Source organism: Palaemon carinicauda, chromosome 30 (assembly GCF_036898095.1).
Source record: "Palaemon carinicauda isolate YSFRI2023 chromosome 30, ASM3689809v2, whole genome shotgun sequence".
In the NCBI taxonomy this organism is placed as follows: domain Eukaryota; kingdom Metazoa; phylum Arthropoda; class Malacostraca; order Decapoda; family Palaemonidae; genus Palaemon; species Palaemon carinicauda.
In genome coordinates, this window is record NC_090754.1 from 70605460 (window position 1) to 70623765 (window position 18306).

General features: G+C 39.8%; 1 protein-coding gene across 2 annotated transcripts in view; it reads right to left on the reverse strand.

Moving 5' to 3' along the window:
- LOC137623262 (protein-associating with the carboxyl-terminal domain of ezrin) overlaps window positions 1-18306 on the reverse strand; it is a 73680-nt gene that overhangs the window by 18150 nt on the left and 37224 nt on the right. For both annotated transcript variants that reach the window (XM_068354022.1, XM_068354021.1), the window contains exons 7-9: window positions 14261-14400; window positions 13414-13580; window positions 1101-1250 (exon numbers count right to left, since the gene is read on the reverse strand). In XM_068354022.1, coding sequence (XP_068210123.1) covers window positions 1101-1250; window positions 13414-13580; window positions 14261-14400 — 457 coding nt within the window. The remainder of the gene's footprint in view (window positions 1-1100; window positions 1251-13413; window positions 13581-14260; window positions 14401-18306) is intronic.

An 18306-nucleotide genomic window follows, 5' to 3' on the forward strand; every position in this document is an offset into this window, starting at 1 on the left:
GTTTATAAAGTGATATTTATTTTAACATTGTTGTTGTTCTTAAAATATTTTATTTTTCCTTGTTTCCTTTCCTCACTGGGCTATTTTCCCTGTTGGAGCCCCTGGGCTTATAGCCTCCTGCTTTTCCAACTTGGGTTGTAGCTTAGCAAGTAGTAATAATAATAATAATAATAATAATAATAATAATAATAATAATAATAATAATAATAATAATAATAAAGGGGTTAAGCAAATTTCAACAAATCAACACCACCTCACAATAAAATACCAAAATTCAAAAACACAGTATTATTATTATTATTACTTGCTAGGCTACAGCCATAGTTGGAAAAGCAGGATGCTATAAGCCCAGGGGCTCCAACAGGGAAAATAGCCCAGTGAGGAAAGGAAAAATAAAATATTTTAAGAAGAGTAACAACATTAAAATAAATATCTCCTATATAAACTAGATAAACTTTAACAAAACACGAAGAAGAGAAATTAGATAGAATAGTGTGTCCGAGTGTACCCTCAAGCAAGAGAACTCTAACCCAAGACAGTGGAAGACCATGGTACAGAGGCTATGGCCACTACACAAGACTAGAAAACAACGATATGATTTTGGAGTGTCTTTCTCATCGAAGAGCTGCTTACCATAGCTTAGTCTCTTCTACCCTTAGCAAGAGGAAAGTGGCCACTGAACAATTACAGTGCAGTAGTTAACCCTTTGGGTGAAGAAGAATTGTTTGGTAACCTCAGTGTTGTCAGGTGTATGAGGACAGAAGAGAATATGTAAAGAATAGGCTAGACTATTCGGTGTATGTGCAGGCAAAGAGAAAATAGACCGTAACGAGAGAGAAAGATCTAATGTAGTAATGTCTGACCAGTCAAAAGACACCATAACTCTCTAGTGGTAGTATCTCAATGGGTGACTGGTGCCCTGGACAACCTTACTACCTAGAAAAATTGTATTTCAATGATACTAAGAGTGTCATTACTTCTTGAGATGCCGTTCACGATATTTCAACAGTGAATGGTGGGCTTTAATTCTGGGGTAATGCTTCCATGACTAACTAGAGTATTTTCTAAAAATATATTATCATATAATAAAAATCACTAACCTTTGGTTTTGCTGTTGTGAAGAGATTCTGCCGATTTTCCCCAATAACTGTATTGGCCCCGAGGATTGGAACCAAATGAGCAAGTGCATGAAGCGTTGACATTACTAAAGTGTCACTTGAATCTCGAATCCCAAGCAGTAGCTCTGGTAACTGTATAAAAGCATAACTGTATCATTAACATGATAAAATTTATTATACTATAAGGATATATTTATTTAAATGTTGATGTGGGTTGGAGCGAATTGTAACTTATTGCGCATCTGGAATATTTTTTGTCTTATCCATATCTAAATGTCGCACGGTTAGCAGGCGAACTACCGAAAAATTTGCTAACCACTTTGGTACTGCCTATCGTGTCGACTGGTGGTGGCAAGTGTTATTTTTGTGGATGTAGACACAGGAATGAAGTCGGTGACATGTAAGGCCGGCAGGTGATGGGATATTTGTGTTTGGCAATCTCCTACTGGGGTTCAAGGCCTGTGATAGTGAGGCCATTGAAGTGAGTGCAATACAGTGGATTATGGATGTTATATGATTTTCCATTTGGAATTGCCCTTATTGGTAATTGGATTCTATGTATATATACAGTAATGTTTAATGGTATGAGTACATTTAATTTGATGCCGAGTGTTTTAGTGGCTACAGTACCGTAGTTTAAAGTGGTATTTATTTACATTGCTATAAAAATAGTTATTGTTAAAATTATACATACCAATATGGATTGTTCATGTAAATTACTATGAGGGTTGTATTAAGGACAAATATTATTTTTTTTGATGATTAAATCGGGAAAATTAGGGAAATTCAAAATTTGTATAGCTGGTTGGATTGTATTATTTTTATTACATGGAATATGTATTTCAGGTTGAAACTTATCGTTGGCAATAAAAAACTGTTACAACTTATGGTCCATCCTTGAACATCCCAGTACATTTCAACTTCAACCGCCATGGGTGTGCAAGAGGAACTCATCGCCCTGAAGAGGAAGAGGGCAATCAGCAAAGGGAAGTTCACCAGGAAGGTAACTATGTGCAATGAAGGAATCAATCGAGGTGATGATTTATTAGTGTTAACGAAGAACTATGAGGAAATGGTTGAAGCCTTTAAATGCTTAGAGTATCAAAATGATGAATTGATACATTTTATATGTGAAAACGAGGATAAGCTAGCCGATAGTAATTTAGAAGAAGAAGCCCAACAATATATTCTAGATAGTGAAAGATTAAAATGTGAAGTAAGTGCAAAAATATTCAAAGGTGTCCAGGGTGTAAAGGCAACAGATAAATCGAAGGTTAAAGTAAAGAAATTTGAACCACCAATGTTCGAAGGTAATTTAAGAAACTATCCAACTTTTAAGGAAGATTATGAGAATTTAGTTAAGAGTATATATGGCACTGATCCATATGCTCTCAAAATGTGTCTAGGTGGAGAAGCACTTCAAGCAGTGAAGGGCTCAGAGGGTAATTATGATGAAATGATTCAACGTTTGGATGATAAATTTGGGAATCCCAGAAAGATTGTAGACTTAGTGGTTGGTGAGCTTAGATCTCTAAAGAAAATTTACGATAATGATACCAAAGGATTTATTAAAATGGTCGATCAGGTTGAGCAATGTTGGCTTGATTTAAAAAAGGTAAATCTCTCTGATGAACTTAATAGTGCAAACGTTGTCAGCCATATAGAAAAGGTTTTACCTTCACTTCAAAAGAGAGAATGGGTAATTAAAGCAGATGAGGTATCAGTAACTAGCAATCTGTTTCCAGAGTTGTTGAAGTTCTTACAGAAGGAGAGAAAAATTTTGGAATATATGAATTCCAATGTTAGGAGTAGCGGTAGTGATAATAAGGCAACAGTCCATCATGTTGACAGCACAGTTGAGAATGAATCGGAATTGATAAAATTGGTGAAACAAATTGGGGAAGAACAAAGTATAAAAAATAAGGAATTTGAATCTTGTATTGTTAACTTGACAGAAATGGTTAAAGGTATTAAACCTAAGGCAGAGAGTAAGGGGATAGGATGCCTGTTACACAATTCAATTGGTCATGATATAACAGAATGTTATAAATTTAATGGTTGTGGTAGCAAAGAAAGATTTGAGATTATAAAGGGTAATGGAATATGTTTTAGGTGTCTAAGGGGATATCATACTGCTCGTAGCTGCAATGTTGGTACATTGTGTGATGTCATCATTGAAGGTAAAGGGCCATGCAATCGTAATCATCATCCACTGTTACATTCCGATAGAGTAGAAAATAGTATTCACAAAGCGGTATCAGAAAAGGGATTTACAGTGTTATTGAATATCAGTATGGTGAATAGTAAGAACAGGCCTGTTAGTGTATTGTGGGATCCAGGAGCGGATATTTCATTTATAACAAATAGGATGGCTAAGAAATTGGGTTTAAGTGGAAAGCATATAAATTTATCCATGATCAAGGTGGGCAATGCGGTTGAATATCACTCAAGCAACGAATATTGTGTACCACTAATTGATAAATCTGGTAAGGTTTGGAATGTGAATGCTGTTGGAATTAATGAAATAACAGCCAAAATCAAGGAAGTAGACTTATCCAGGGTATCTGAACTTTTTGAGGGAATATCAAACTTAGAGCTGAATCGCCCACATGGGGAAATTGATATGCTTATTGGTGCTGATTATTGTGAAATATTGCCAAGGGTTGTTGAAACAAATAAGGGTCTCCAGTTGCTAGAGAATCAGTTTGGGTTCAGCATACGTGGTAGACACGATAAAATTACTAATCAAGTTAATACTAGTAATCATGTGTTTGTGAGAATTCATAAACTTTCAAGTTCAGTAAATTTGAATGAAATCAATATTGAGCCAACAGAAAATCTAAAGGATCAGTTAGATAAATTTTTTGCCATAGAAGAAATGGGAACAAGGTGTAATCCACAATGTATCAAATGTATGTGCAGAGGTTGTCCTGGACTCAATTATGTAAGTTTGAAAGAAGAAAAGGAAATGAAATTGATTGAGGAAGGATTAACGTATGATGAGAAACAGAAATGCTGGTTTGTAAGGTATCCTTGGATAAGAGATCCAAATCAATTGAAAAATAACATAAAGGTAGCAAATACCAGGTTAAGAACAACAGAGAATAGATTAAGGAAACTTGGGAATGAGTATGCAATGAAATATCAGAAAGAGATTGAAGATATGGTTAGAAGGGGAGTAGCTAGGAAATTAACTAATAAGGAGATTCAAGAGTACAACGGCCCAATTCACTATATTCATCACCATGAGGTGTTGAAGCCAGAATCTAGTTCAACCCCAGTGCGCATTGTCTTCAATTCTTCAGCATCTTATATGGGACAGAGGTTAAACGATTTTTGGGCTAAGGGGCCTGATATTTTGAACAGTTTGCTGGGAGTGTTGTGTAGATTTAGGCAAGATAATATAGCCATAGTGGGTGACATAGCAAAGATGTACCATACTGTAAAACTCAGCACACTAGATGAACATACACATAGATTTGTATGGAGGGACTTGGATGAGAGTAGGCCACCTGATCAGTATGTTCTTACCACAGTAACATTTGGAGATAGGCCCAGTTGTACTATAGCTATGGTAGCTTTGAGACATACAGTAGAAAAATTCGGTAAGGAATCCCAGGATGTGCAAGATATGATTCTTAATAATACATATGTAGATGATATACTGTATTCTACTGATACCATTGAGAATGCAATCAAATTGATACAGGATACTGAAAGGGTATTGTCGCAGGGAAGTTTCAGAATAAAGCACTGGATAGTCAGCGGGCATTATGAAAACTGCAATATAAGAATAATAGAATCTGATAGTGAGAAAATCTTAGGTTTAAAATGGAATCCTGTAAATGACTATTTTTCCTTTGCTGTAAGACTCAACTTTACACCAAGAATAAGAAAGGTTAGGAGTGGTCCAAATTTAGATATAAGTGAATTTGATTATAAATTTCCAGAAATATTAACACGCAGAAAGATATTGAGTCAAATTGCATCGTTGTATGATCCATTAGGGTTGGTTATACCAGTATTACTCAAAGCTAAGATCTTGATGAGATCCATGATTTCCAAAGGAAACTCAAATGGTGGTGGAATCAAGTGGGGTGATCCACTTGATGATTCCATGATGAACGAATGGAAAGCGTTTTTCAAAGAATTGTATGGACTGGAGTCATTAACTTTTAGAAGACCCTTAAAGCCCTCTAATGCTTTTGGTAAGACGAACCTAGTAATATTTTCTGATGGTAGCACGCAAGCATATGGGGCTTGTGCATATGTGAGGTGGCAAATCAGTGATAGTAAGTTTGAATCAAGTCTGATAATGGCAAAAAATAAGATTGCACCAGTGAAACAAATGTCTATTCCTCGTCTGGAATTATGTGGTGCTCTCATAGCTGCTAGGATGAGAGAACTCATAGTAAAGGAGTTTTCATGGGAGTTTGAGTCGGTTTATCACATAGTTGACTCGACAATTGTAAGATCACAAATTCAAAAGGAGTCCCATGGATTCAACACATTTGTTGCTGTACGCATTGCAGAGATACAAATAAAAACTGATTCAAGGGAATGGTGGTGGGTTGATTCGATTCAAAATGTTGCTGATATGACCTCTAAACCGTGTAGTCCAGAAAAAATGGGTGAAAATTCTGTCTGGCAAAATGGACCAAAATTCCTAACATTACCAATTTCAAAATGGCCTATCAAACAAGATTGTGAAATTGTACTAACTGATAGAGTAGGTGTTGTCATGGCTGTTGCTAAAGTAAGTCAGAACCATGTTATACACATGGTTGATGTTAATAGATTTAGTGATTATTACAAACTACTAAGAGTTACATGCAGGGTAATGAATGTTTTCAAATGCAGATCCTTTAAGGGTATGCTGAGGGAACCAACAGTTCAAGGCATTACTAAAGCAGAACTAATGTGGGTTAGAGAGATGCAAAGGGACATGACTGATTGGAAAGTTAGGTTCAGAAGATTAGGACCTTCAATTGAGAATGGAGTCATAGTAGTAGGACAAAGAATTTCTAAGTGGCTAAAGGAAAATTGGAATAGAGAAGACTATATGTTGCTACCAGCAAATCATCCAGTTACTAGATTGTATATATCATATGTACATGGGGTTGACCATGCAGGCATAGAGACTACTCTGGCAAAGTTACAAAGAAAATTCTGGATTCCAGGGGCCAGAAAAATAATAAAGGCAATAAAAAATCAATGTGTGACATGTAGGAAGTTAACAAAGAAGTTAGAAGACCAATGCATGGGTCAAATGAGGATAGAAAGAATGAAACCTGCTCCACCTTTCTATTACACAGCTATAGATTTGTTTGGACCCTTAACAATAAGAGACACGGTTAAAAGGAGAACTCATGGTAAAGCCTTTGGTGTTATATTTAACTGTTTAGTTACTAGAGCTGTTCACTTAGATTTGGCTGAAGGATACAGTACTGATGATTTTCTGACCACATTTCAAAGGTTTATTGCTATTAGAGGAGCTCCTAAAATTATATATTCAGATAAGGGAACTCAGTTGATATCAGCAAGTAAGAAAATAGAAAACATTGGAGAAAAGGAAGGGGTAACTTGGATCTTTAATATGCCTAGTGACGCACCTTGGTATAATGGGGCAAGTGAAGCCCTGATCAAATCTGTCAAAAGGTGTCTTTGTATTAGTGTGGGAGATTCTGTATTGAATTTTGGAGAGTTACAAACTGCTTTGTTTAGTATTGCTAATCTGATGAATGAAAGACCAATTGGTACAAAACCTGGATTTAGTTTAGAGTTGGGGGGATACCTCTGTCCCAATGATCTGTTGCTTGGTCGGTCCACTTGCTTTTGTCCAAGTGGGATGTACGATATTAGTGGGGATCACAAAAGGAGATTAAAGTTTATACAAAGTATAATAGAATCCTTCTGGAAAAAGTGGCACCGAGACTATTTTCCTTCATTGTTAATCAGGCAGAAATGGCATACAACAAGGAGGAATGTAAGAGTTGGAGATGTGGTACTTGTGCAAGATAGTAATGTTGTAAGGGGGGCATGGAAACTAGCACAGGTGATTAAAGCTGATCCAGGACAAGATGGCGTTGTCCGTGATGTTGATTTAAGGTATAAGATTATAAAGCATGGGAAGGGATATGATGGTGGAGTGGATAAGATTATGTGTAGATCAGTACACAGGTTGGTGGTGTTATTACCAATAGAAGAACAATGTATTCATACGTAGTTGACCCTTTTGGATAGGGTATCGGTAATTTGCCACTAATGGTGGGGGAGTGTATCATTAACATGATAAAATTTATTATACTATAAGGATATATTTATTTAAATGTTGATGTGGGTTGGAGCGAATTGTAACTTATTGCGCATCTGGAATATTTTTTGTCTTATCCATATCTAAATGTCGCACGGTTAGCAGGCGAACTACCGAAAAATTTGCTAACCACTTTGGTACTGCCTATCGTGTCGACTGGTGGTGGCAAGTGTTATTTTTGTGGATGTAGACACAGGAATGAAGTCGGTGACATGTAAGGCCGGCAGGTGATGGGATATTTGTGTTTGGCAATCTCCTACTGGGGTTCAAGGCCTGTGATAGTGAGGCCATTGAAGTGAGTGCAATACAGTGGATTATGGATGTTATATGATTTTCCATTTGGAATTGCCCTTATTGGTAATTGGATTCTATGTATATATACAGTAATGTTTAATGGTATGAGTACATTTAATTTGATGCCGAGTGTTTTAGTGGCTACAGTACCGTAGTTTAAAGTGGTATTTATTTACATTGCTATAAAAATAGTTATTGTTAAAATTATACATACCAATATGGATTGTTCATGTAAATTACTATGAGGGTTGTATTAAGGACAAATATTATTTTTTTTGATGATTAAATCGGGAAAATTAGGGAAATTCAAAATTTGTATAGCTGGTTGGATTGTATTATTTTTATTACATGGAATATGTATTTCAGGTTGAAACTTATCGTTGGCAATAAAAAACTGTTACAACTTATGGTCCATCCTTGAACATCCCAGTACAATAACATTATAACACAAAGTGAGAAAGATACTGAAATGTTACAGGCAATAATTGCCCATGGATAGTCATCATCTTAACATGAAATTAAAGTGCAGTTACTGGATTACAAGTCAAATCTGACTGTAGATTAGGCACAAGTTTATTCATCATACTATATATAAGTACAGCGTTGTGTACAAACTTGGCAATGCATGATAGTTTGGGCTGCGGCAACAGGCAGCAGCATGCATTTCATCTAACACTCCTTATTTGTTCTCAGTAATCAAACTCATAAAACATCAGCTAAATACAGTAGAATACAGTAGAACTGTATGTACTACTGTACCATAAATATATCATGGAACATATATGTGAGAAATTTGGTTCAGTAGAAAAGGCCGTGTTTATACTTGTTAAGCTTCTCGATATGGTAAACTTTCATATCTGGCATTAAATACTCTAGAAGGTTGCCCGATGTCTGAATTTTCCAAGTGTTTGATCATATCTAATAAATTCATAAATCAAATCTTATTAAAAATCACAAATTTCTGAAATAATTTGTATTTTTTCTAAATAAACACATCAGAGTCCTTTACTATAGGAGAATACATAACACTGAAGCTGGAACATGACAGTTAAAACTATAAGGTAGAAACAACAGACAGGTAATTACCTTTCAGTGGGGGAGAGGTGACCACCAACACCCCCTCCCCCAACCAGCTCACTGATAAGTCACTGACACCGAAGCCTAGGACTTTCTCAGGGGCTGGTGATAGTGGATAAGTTTGAGTAAAGGACTCAGGTTTGTACAGTTATTAAAAGTACAAATTACTTTAAAAATTTGTGATTTATTCCTACACAAATACAAACCATAGTCCTTTACTATAGAACACTCATCCTTAGGTAGGAATCCCTCTTTTCCAACTGGCTGGAAGCATAACCCGGGAACCTGAAATTTAAGTATCTTAGATGCACAAGAGAGTACTGTAAGAGTTCCTTACACCTCATAAACTCCTTCAGGAGAATTAGCAGGTTTCACAGCCCTGGTTGTTAATAGTATTGTACTCGAGCTGGAATTCTCGTTGTAATAGGCCTGGCAAGATTGGGTTTGAAGATGTTGCAACTTGAAGACTATCTTATAATCATGGGTTTGCCTAGCTACATCACAGTCCCCCTTGTCAGGAATATGGGAAAAGACTTTCCTGTGCTTGAGCACAGAATAAAGCATTCTGGGCTTACCCAACTGAGAGATCAAGTCCAGCTGGTGAGGTTTCCAAAGGTTTCCAAGGCTGTACCCAAGGACAGGGAAGATTGAAAGGAAAAGAAAGGGCTAGTCATTCTTCACTTTCATTCCATTCTTGTACCTAACTTCAGCCCTCGAATCGATGTTACTGGTCCTGTGAGAGGAGCCAAGGTAGCTTATACCACCTGCTAAGCAGCTACAACAGGTCCAGGAGTAAACGTCTAGGGACCTGTGGGTCATATCTCGCCAGTAGTAGACGTTGAAGATCGTTTGACATTTCCATACCCCTGCTTGGAGAACCTGCATCACAGAGAAATTCTTTCTGAATGTCAAAGAAGTACTGATAGCCCTCACTTCATGAGCTCCAACTTAAGATCCTTCTGCAGAAGATGAAGAGAGCATTAGAGAGATCACTTTCCTTAACAAGAATGAAATCATCTTGGTCTTCCTGTACTCACGAAAGGGGGCTGTAGCCGAGATCTTGTGGTCCTAGTGCGTTTCAGATAGCACCTTAAAACTCTCGCAGAACACAGCAAAAGCTGGTCAGGGTTATCAGTTACATCCATAAGACTCGGAATTTAGAAACAGAAATCTGGAATCACGTATGAATGGATTCCGAGTTTTCACAACAAAATTTGGAACGAACGAGAGAGAGAGATCTACCTCCAACTCCTTGAATGGGTGATGTTGAAGGAGAGCAGATGCAGCTCACTAATACGATTTGCCGAAACTAAAGCGAGCAGGAAAACAGTCTTCAGGGTGAAGTCCCTGTCAGAAGCTTGCCTCAACGGTTTTCAGAGCGCCCCTTTCAGGAACATAACACCATTACTACGTCCTAGAAAGGAGAGCAAGTCTGCTCAAAACTCCTAATAAGCATAAAAATTTCCTCCAAAGAAATATCTATTTCCTTTAGTCTAAAGACTAGACTCAAGGCAGAGTAATAGCCTTTTAACATTAAAATGGAGCAGTTTCCACTCACGGAGGTACTACAATAAATTGATAATGTATGGTACAGAGGCTCCAAGAGGAGAGACACCCCTAACTAACTGCAGAAAATGGCCCACTTTTCCTGGTAGATGGCTGCTGTGAATTTTCATAGGTATCCAGATGTCTGAAGCACTGTCTCTGGAGATATGCATCAGCCTGGGTGGACTTCCCACCCCTCTCTGGAAGTGTCTGAGAAGAGAAGGAATCAGAGGAGGCAGCAAGACTGGCCATTCTCATAGGAAGTTCTTCCTCCAACCACTATCTGAGGTCCCCCTGGATTCTTTTATTCTCACAGGGAAAAATGGGTCGTCAAGATAATGCATCCATGCTGACTTGAGCTCCTAATTCAGGTAGCAGAGCAGGCCGATCCCATGATGACCTGGGCTGCTGTCAACAGGTCAAAATAGAGAACCTTAAACTGAAGGACCTTGCCACCACTACCCTGAGATACTTCCTGGAGGAAGGGTGAGCCAGGATTTGAAAGTAAGTATCTTTCAGATCCAGTCACCATGTAATCCTACTGTCTTATAACTTGCCTGACCATGGATGCTATCTCCATCTTGAAGGATAAAGTCGCTGAGAGGTCGATGACCTTCCTTACAAGAAAGAATCGACTGAAGAATCCTACAAAGTAGTCATCGACCTCTTAAAGTGAACCCTGCAGCAACAAATTTTGTACTTCCTTCACTACAGCAAGTTCTTCTGTCCACCACTGGCGATATGATGATGATATCACCAGAGGATGAATTAGAGGATGGGGACAGCTGATGAATAGGTGGTGTCCAGACTGGAGGACCTACACCATACATCTTTCTGCTCCATGGAAACACAACCTCCGCCAATTGACCTGTAGGCAGCCCCACTGATGGTGGAATGGGGGAACACTCCCCCTAGCAAAGGAGTTTAGTTCTACTTTTCCCTCTACTTCTTCCTTGACTCTAGTTCTATTGAGAGGGGAAAGACTGTGCAAGAGTTTTGTGGATTGATTGCTGAAGTCGTGCTCCTCCTCCTCCGCATTGTTTTCACGCTGGTTGGGTGAAATGTTTCCCATGACCTGACGTTGAAGGTTGGGCTAACAAAAGGACACTGGCCTCTGAAGGATGGAGTCCTGGGTCTCTTTTCACCACTTCACAACTGTTGCCACAAGAGGAAGGCCAAGGTTTGGGTGGATGGATGGTGTGAAGAAAGCTCTGGGTGATAGGAGGATTGTTGTGAGAGAGACAAGAGAGCATGCTAGAAATAGGAATGAATGGCGAGCGATTGTGACGCAGTTCTGGTAGGCCCTGCTACTTCCTCCGGTGCCTTAGATGAACCCGGAGGTAGCAGCAGTAGGGGATTCAGCATTATGAAGCTTCATCTGTGGTGGATAACAGGGGAGGGTGGGCTGTGGCACCCTAGCAGTACCAGCTGAACTCGGTTGAGTCCCTTGTCAGGCTGGGAGGAACGTAGAGAGTAGAGGTCCCCTTTTTGTTTTGTTTCATTTGTTGATGTCGGCTAACCCCCAAAATTGGGGGAAGTGCCTTGGTATATGTATGTATGTATGTACAATTGTTGCCTCTATCTCTGCTGGAGTAAAGAGCGATGGCTCCATGAAGGACAAGTTGCGAAGGGTAAGCACCTTCTGACGACCGATGTGTTTATGGAAAGATGACCCCACTGCACAAAAATCACCAATTTAATGACAATCCAAACAAGGTAGCCACAAAATTCCACCAACACAGGTAATTGGTTATAATAAGAACCAACAAACACAGTCGAAATACAGAACTAATGAGCATAAAACAAAAATGGGTAATTGTAATTTCATAAGAACGATCGGACGTTTTTTAATGTTAATATTTCTTTGAGTTTACCGCGAAGAGAAGAAATACATGCTTCCTGGGAGAAGCAGGTAAAGCTAGCTTGTTCTGGGCTTGCCCTAAGGTTCAATTAATATCATTGCCCTTCTGACACCTCCTCCTAGGAGGCAGATGGCGAAGGATCACAAGCCAGAGTACCACGGGAAGAACAATGAGATCCAGTGGATTTCTTAGACTTAGAGGAAGACCCCATGGACAAAGAATCTTGCTTGACCTTCTTTCTCCTACAATACTCCTGTCACTGGGAGTATGACTATTCCTTATATTCCTCACAGGAAGCAGACATAAACTCTTAGAAGAAAGGTACAAAGAATGGGAATCCACAGACAACTTGCATATGAAGGTTACGCACTGCCAGCTGGAAGTTCCTGAGCAAGACTGCAATCCTACTTGAGGTTTCTTCAAATTACTAATACAGTAATCAAGCAGTCTCAAAGGAGGAAAAGAAAATTAAACAAGCTAAGTTTGCCACTACGAACATACGCCTGTACAACTCGGCACCTGAAGTCAAAGTGACTATTCAGTAAGTTGGTTGGGGGGGGGGGGGGTGCAGGGCTTCTAAACCTATCCATCAATAACTACCAAAACCTCATTATAAATTTTAACAATCAAGTTCCAGGATTGCTAAAATCATCCTTCTATTAAAGTATGAGGGTTTGTATACCGGTAGGAATGAAATTGATATTTCATGTTGGCAGTAAACTCGAGTGTCACAAATTTTAGATCCTTAAACGAAACTTTGGAAGCTTATTAAAAAATTGCCTAAAACAGGTAAAGTATAGGTATAGACAAGAACAAGTGTATAATGCACTTATCCACTACTGTATACAGTACTCAAATAGTCTTTCCTTTTATATATCCCAGTAGCTTCCTGTTTTAAGTAAGTAATGTTTGAGATATCCCAATTCATTTGATCTTTCATTCTATTCTGATGAATTGAGTTCCCATTTCTATGGCAAACTTTATTCTATAAAACTGGAAACTAACATACAAATTATAAACTATAACAAAATTGTTCCTAGAAGGCAGCAAAATTGTCAAGTGGGTTGAAATTTCTAAATAAAAAAGTAAAAGTTTTTTATGTATAACCTTGACTTTTACTTAAATTCAGTGAAAGATAGGGATTTGAGATGAAAAGTATTCCAGTAAGCTAAAAAAAAAAAACTTCAACAATTATAATACTTACAACTTCATCTGCTAAAATGTCTTCTGATACCAGATGTACATAATGTGGCAAGTATAATAAAAGTATGCTCCGTACCGTGGCATCGTGCACACTAAAAAGACGAACTATCTGTGGTACAATGTCTTTTTCAAATACCCTTTCACTGAACAGTCCACCAGTACCATCATCTGCAACATCACAAAAATTACTAAAATTATAACATTACCATCATATATGTCGGCTACCCCCCAAAATTGGGGGAAGTGCCTTGGTATATGTATGTATGTACCATCATATATCACTGACTACAGGCAGTATATATTTCTGATAGGCCTAAAAGTTACAACCTTATCAAGCTATCATAAATTAGAATATTTATAGAGAAAAAAAAAGTACATATGGATAATGCAGACCATTTTGTTTACATATCTTACATGCATCTGCATTTCGTTGTAGCTATTGTCATTTTTTTCAAGAGTAATATCATTCCATGTCATATTCTAGTCTGTTTTTATTTAGTGCAGGCTCCCTGTCAACACATTAATATCATTACAACTAAGGCTTACTAAGCATTACTCAATGTACCGTACAATTATTTTTTCTTTGCAAGTAATTTATTCTACTAAATAATGTGTTACCCCCAGGGTTAAAATATACAGTATTTGATATTAAAATAGGTCATTGCTAAACTGATACTTTCATTTGTCCTGCTCTATATAATTACTGAAGTGCAAAATAATCCAAGTGTGCAAAAGAGTACTTACAATGAAATTTACACATAAATAAAATTTACCATGAAATTTTTTTTCTTACAGTGCACTGCCTTAAGAACATTACCATTAATAAATTTCTTTACGATAGAACTTACTTGTCTTTGGTGTCAGTACCATTGGCATAAGATGAGTTACAGCTGCAGGATGTAAGAGAAGTGGCCGGCTCAAGAGAGCACCAGCAAGAGTGCTTGACACAAGCTCCTCAGGATATTGCTTCAAATGCTCTCCAACATTCCTGAAATATTTAAAGTTTGTTCCATCAACTAAAATGATTAAAATTCATCATTTCAAAAATTACCCAACATTCATTGCATGTTATACATTTTGCTAGCTCAGATTGGTTGATAAACTATCAGAGGACTGTTAGTGGGTTTGGATGACTAACCCTCCTATCTTATACCTCAAGAACTTTCCCTATTTAATGAGGAAAGGAGGGCAGGATCTAAGGAAAAATGTTATTTTTATTAGTAAAATAAATTTTTGAATATACTTACCCGATAATCATGTAGCTGTCAACTCCGTTGCCCGACAGAATTCTATGGAGGGATACGCCAGCTATCACAATACTAGAAGGGGGTGTACTTACCAGCGCCACCTGTGGCCAGGTACTCAAGTACTTCTTGTTGACACCTCCTCAATTATTCCTCGGTCCACTGGTTCTCTATGGGGAGGAAGGGAGGGTCGATTAAATCATGATTATCGGGTAAGTATATTCAAAAATTTATTTTACTAATAAAAATAAAATTTTTCAATATTAAACTTACCCGATAATCATGTAGCTGATTCACACCCAGGGGGGTGGGTGAAAACCAGTGTACAAGATTAAAGGATAGCTAAGTATCCCATATTTCATATAACAGTTATCTCAAATAACAATGAAATAATAAGTACCTGGTAAGGAAGTCGAATTGAACCGTTACTCTGCCTCTTTTTTAAGTTCGTCTTCCTTACTGAGCGCAGCGTTCCTCTTGGAGGCTGAATCAACCCAAAGGTGCCAAAGTATATGGGGTTGCAACCCCTACTAAAGGACCTCTACAAAACCTCTAACCCAGGCGCTTCTCAAGAATGAATAGACCACCCGCCAAATCAAAAGGATGCGGAAGGCTTCTTAGCCTACCGTAACAACCATAAAAACAACAATAAAAGCATTCAAGAGAAAGGTTAAAAAAGGTTATGGGATTAAGGGAATGTAGTGGCTGAGCCCTCACCTACTACTGCACTCGCTGCTACGAATGGTCCCAGGGTGTAGCAGTTCTCGTAAAGAGACTGGACATCTTTAAGATAAAATGATGCAAACACTGACTTGCTCCTCCAATAGGTTGCATCCATTATGCTCTGCAGAGAACGGTTTTTATTAAAGGCCATCGAAGTAGCTACGGCTCTTACTTCGTGGGTCCTTACCTTCAGCAATGCAAGGTCTTCCTCCTTTAAGTGAGAGTGGGCTTCTCTAATCAGAAGCCTTATATAATACGAAACCCCATTCTTGGACATGGGCCTCGAAGGTTTCTTGATGGCACACCATAAGGCTTCTGACTGTCCTCGAATAGGTTTAGACCTCTTAAGATAATATTTGAGAGCTCTGACAGGGCAAAGAACTCTCTCTAGTTCGTTACCTACCATGTTGGAGAGGCTAGGTATTTCAAACGATCTAGGCCAAGGACGTGAAGGAAGTTCGTTCTTTGCTAGGAATCCGAGCTGAAAAGAACATGTTGCAGATTCGGTCGTGAAACCAATGTTCTTGCTGAAGGCATGAACCTCACTGACTCTCTTAGCTGTTGCAAGGCAGATGAGAAAAAGAGTCTTGAGGGTAAGGTCCTTGAAGGAAGCTGACTGGAGAGGTTCGAACCTAGGTGACATAAGGCACCTTAAGACTACGTCTAGGTTCCAGCCTGGAGTGGATAGACGACGCTCTTTAGACGTCTCAAAAGACTTAAGAATGTCTTGAAGGTCCTTGTTGGAAGACAGGTCCAAACCTCTGTGGCGGAGAACTGAAGCCAACATACTCCTATACCCTTAAATCGTAGGGGCTGAAAGGGATCTCTCATTCCTAAGATGTAGAAGGAAGTCAGCTATTTGGGTCACAGAGGTATTGGTAGAGGAAATTGAATTGGCTCTACACCAGCTTCGGAAGACCTCCCACTTAGACTGGTAGACTCTACGAGTGGAAACCCTTCTTGCTCTGGCAATCGCACTGGCTGCCTCCTTCGAAAAGCCTCTAGCTCTAGCGAATCTTTCGACAGTCTGAAGGCAGTCAGCCGAAGAGCGTGGAGGTTTGGGTGCAACCTGTCTACGTGAGGTTGACGTAGAAGGTCCACTCTTAGAGGTAGAGTCCTGGGGATGTCGACTAGCCATTGAAGTACCTCTGTGAACCATTCTCTTGCAGGCCAAAGGGGAGCAACCAGCGTCAGCCGTGTCCCTTCGTGCGAGATGAATTTCTGCAGAACTTTGTTTATTATCTTGAACGGTGGGAATGCGTACAGGTCGAGATGGGACCAGTTCAGTAGAAAAGCATCCACATGAACTGCTGCAGGGTCTGGAACAGGGGAACAGTACAGCGGAAGTCTCTTGGTTATGGAGGTGGCAAACAGATCTATGGTAGGTTGACCCCACAAGGTCCAAAGTCTGTTGCACACACTCTTGTGGAGGGTCCATTCCGTGGGAATGACCTGATTCCTTCTGCTTAGGCGATCTGCTGAGACGTTCATATCGCCCTGAATGAACCTCGTGACCAGAGTGAGGTTTAGACCTCTTGACCAAATGAGGAGGTCCCTTGCGATCTCGTATAGGCTCCTCGAATGGGTCCCTCCTTGCTTGGAGATGTAAGCCAAGGCTGTGGTATTGTCTGAGTTCACCTCCACCACTTTGCCTAGCAGGAGGGACTTGAAGTTCAACAGGGCTAAATGAACTGCTAGTAGCTCCTTGCAGTTGATGTGGAGTAATCCCTGTTCCTCGTTCCACGTTCCCGAGCATTCCCGTCCGTTCAAGGTCGCACCCCAGCCCGAGTCCGATGCATCTGAGAAGAGATGAAGATTGGGGGTCTGAATAGCCAACGATAGACCCTCCCTGAGAAGGAGGTTGTGCTTCCACCACAGGAAAGTGGTCTTCATCTCTTGGGTGATTGGGATAGAGACTGCTTCGAGAGTCGAACCCTTGTCCCAATGAGCTGCAAGATGGAATTGAAGAGGGCGGAGGTGGAGTCTCCCTAGCTCGACGAACAGGGCCAGTGATGAAAGGGTCCCTGTGAGACTCATCCACTGTCTCACCGAGCAACTGCTCCTCTTCAGCATGCTCATGATGCACTCTAGGGCTTGGCTTATCCTGGGGGCCGATGGAAAAGCCCGAAAATCCTGACTCCGAATCTCCATTCCCAGGTACACAATGGATTGGGAGGGAATGAGTTGAGACTTTTCTATGTTGACTAATAGACCCAGCTCTCTGATTAAGTCTAAAGTCCAATTGAGATTCTCCAGACAGCGACGACTCGTGGAGGCTCTCAACAGCCAGTCGTCTAAGTAGAGGGAGGCTCTGATGTCCGATAAGTGTAGGAATTTTGCTATATTCCTCATCAGATGAGTAAAGACCATAGGAGCTGTGCTTAGGCCAAAACACAGGGCTTGGAATTGGTAGACAACCTTTCCAAAAACGAATCTCAGGAAAGGTTGGGAGTCTGGATGAATAGGAACGTGAAAGTAAGCATCTTTCAAGTCCAACGAGACCATCCAGTCCTCCTGCCTGACCGCTGCTAAGACCGACTTCGTCGTCTCCATCGTGAACGTCTGCTTGGTGACATACGCGTTGAGCGCGCTGACGTCCAGCACCGGTCTCCAACCTCCTGTCTTCTTGGCCACAAGAAAGAGACGGTTGTAGAAGCCCGGGGATTGATGGTCCCGGACTATAACCACTGCCTTCTTCTGCACAAGTAGCGACACCTCCTGGTGCAATGCTAGCCTCTTGTCCTCTTCTTTGTAGTTGGGAGAGAGGTTGATGGGTGATGTGGTCAGAGGTGGTTTGAGGCAGAATGGAATCCTGTAACCGTTCCTCAGCCAACTGACAGACTGGGCGTCTGCACCTCTCTTCTCCCATGCTCGCCAGAAGATCTTGAGTCTGGCTCCTACTGCTGTCTGGAGATGCGGAGAGTCAG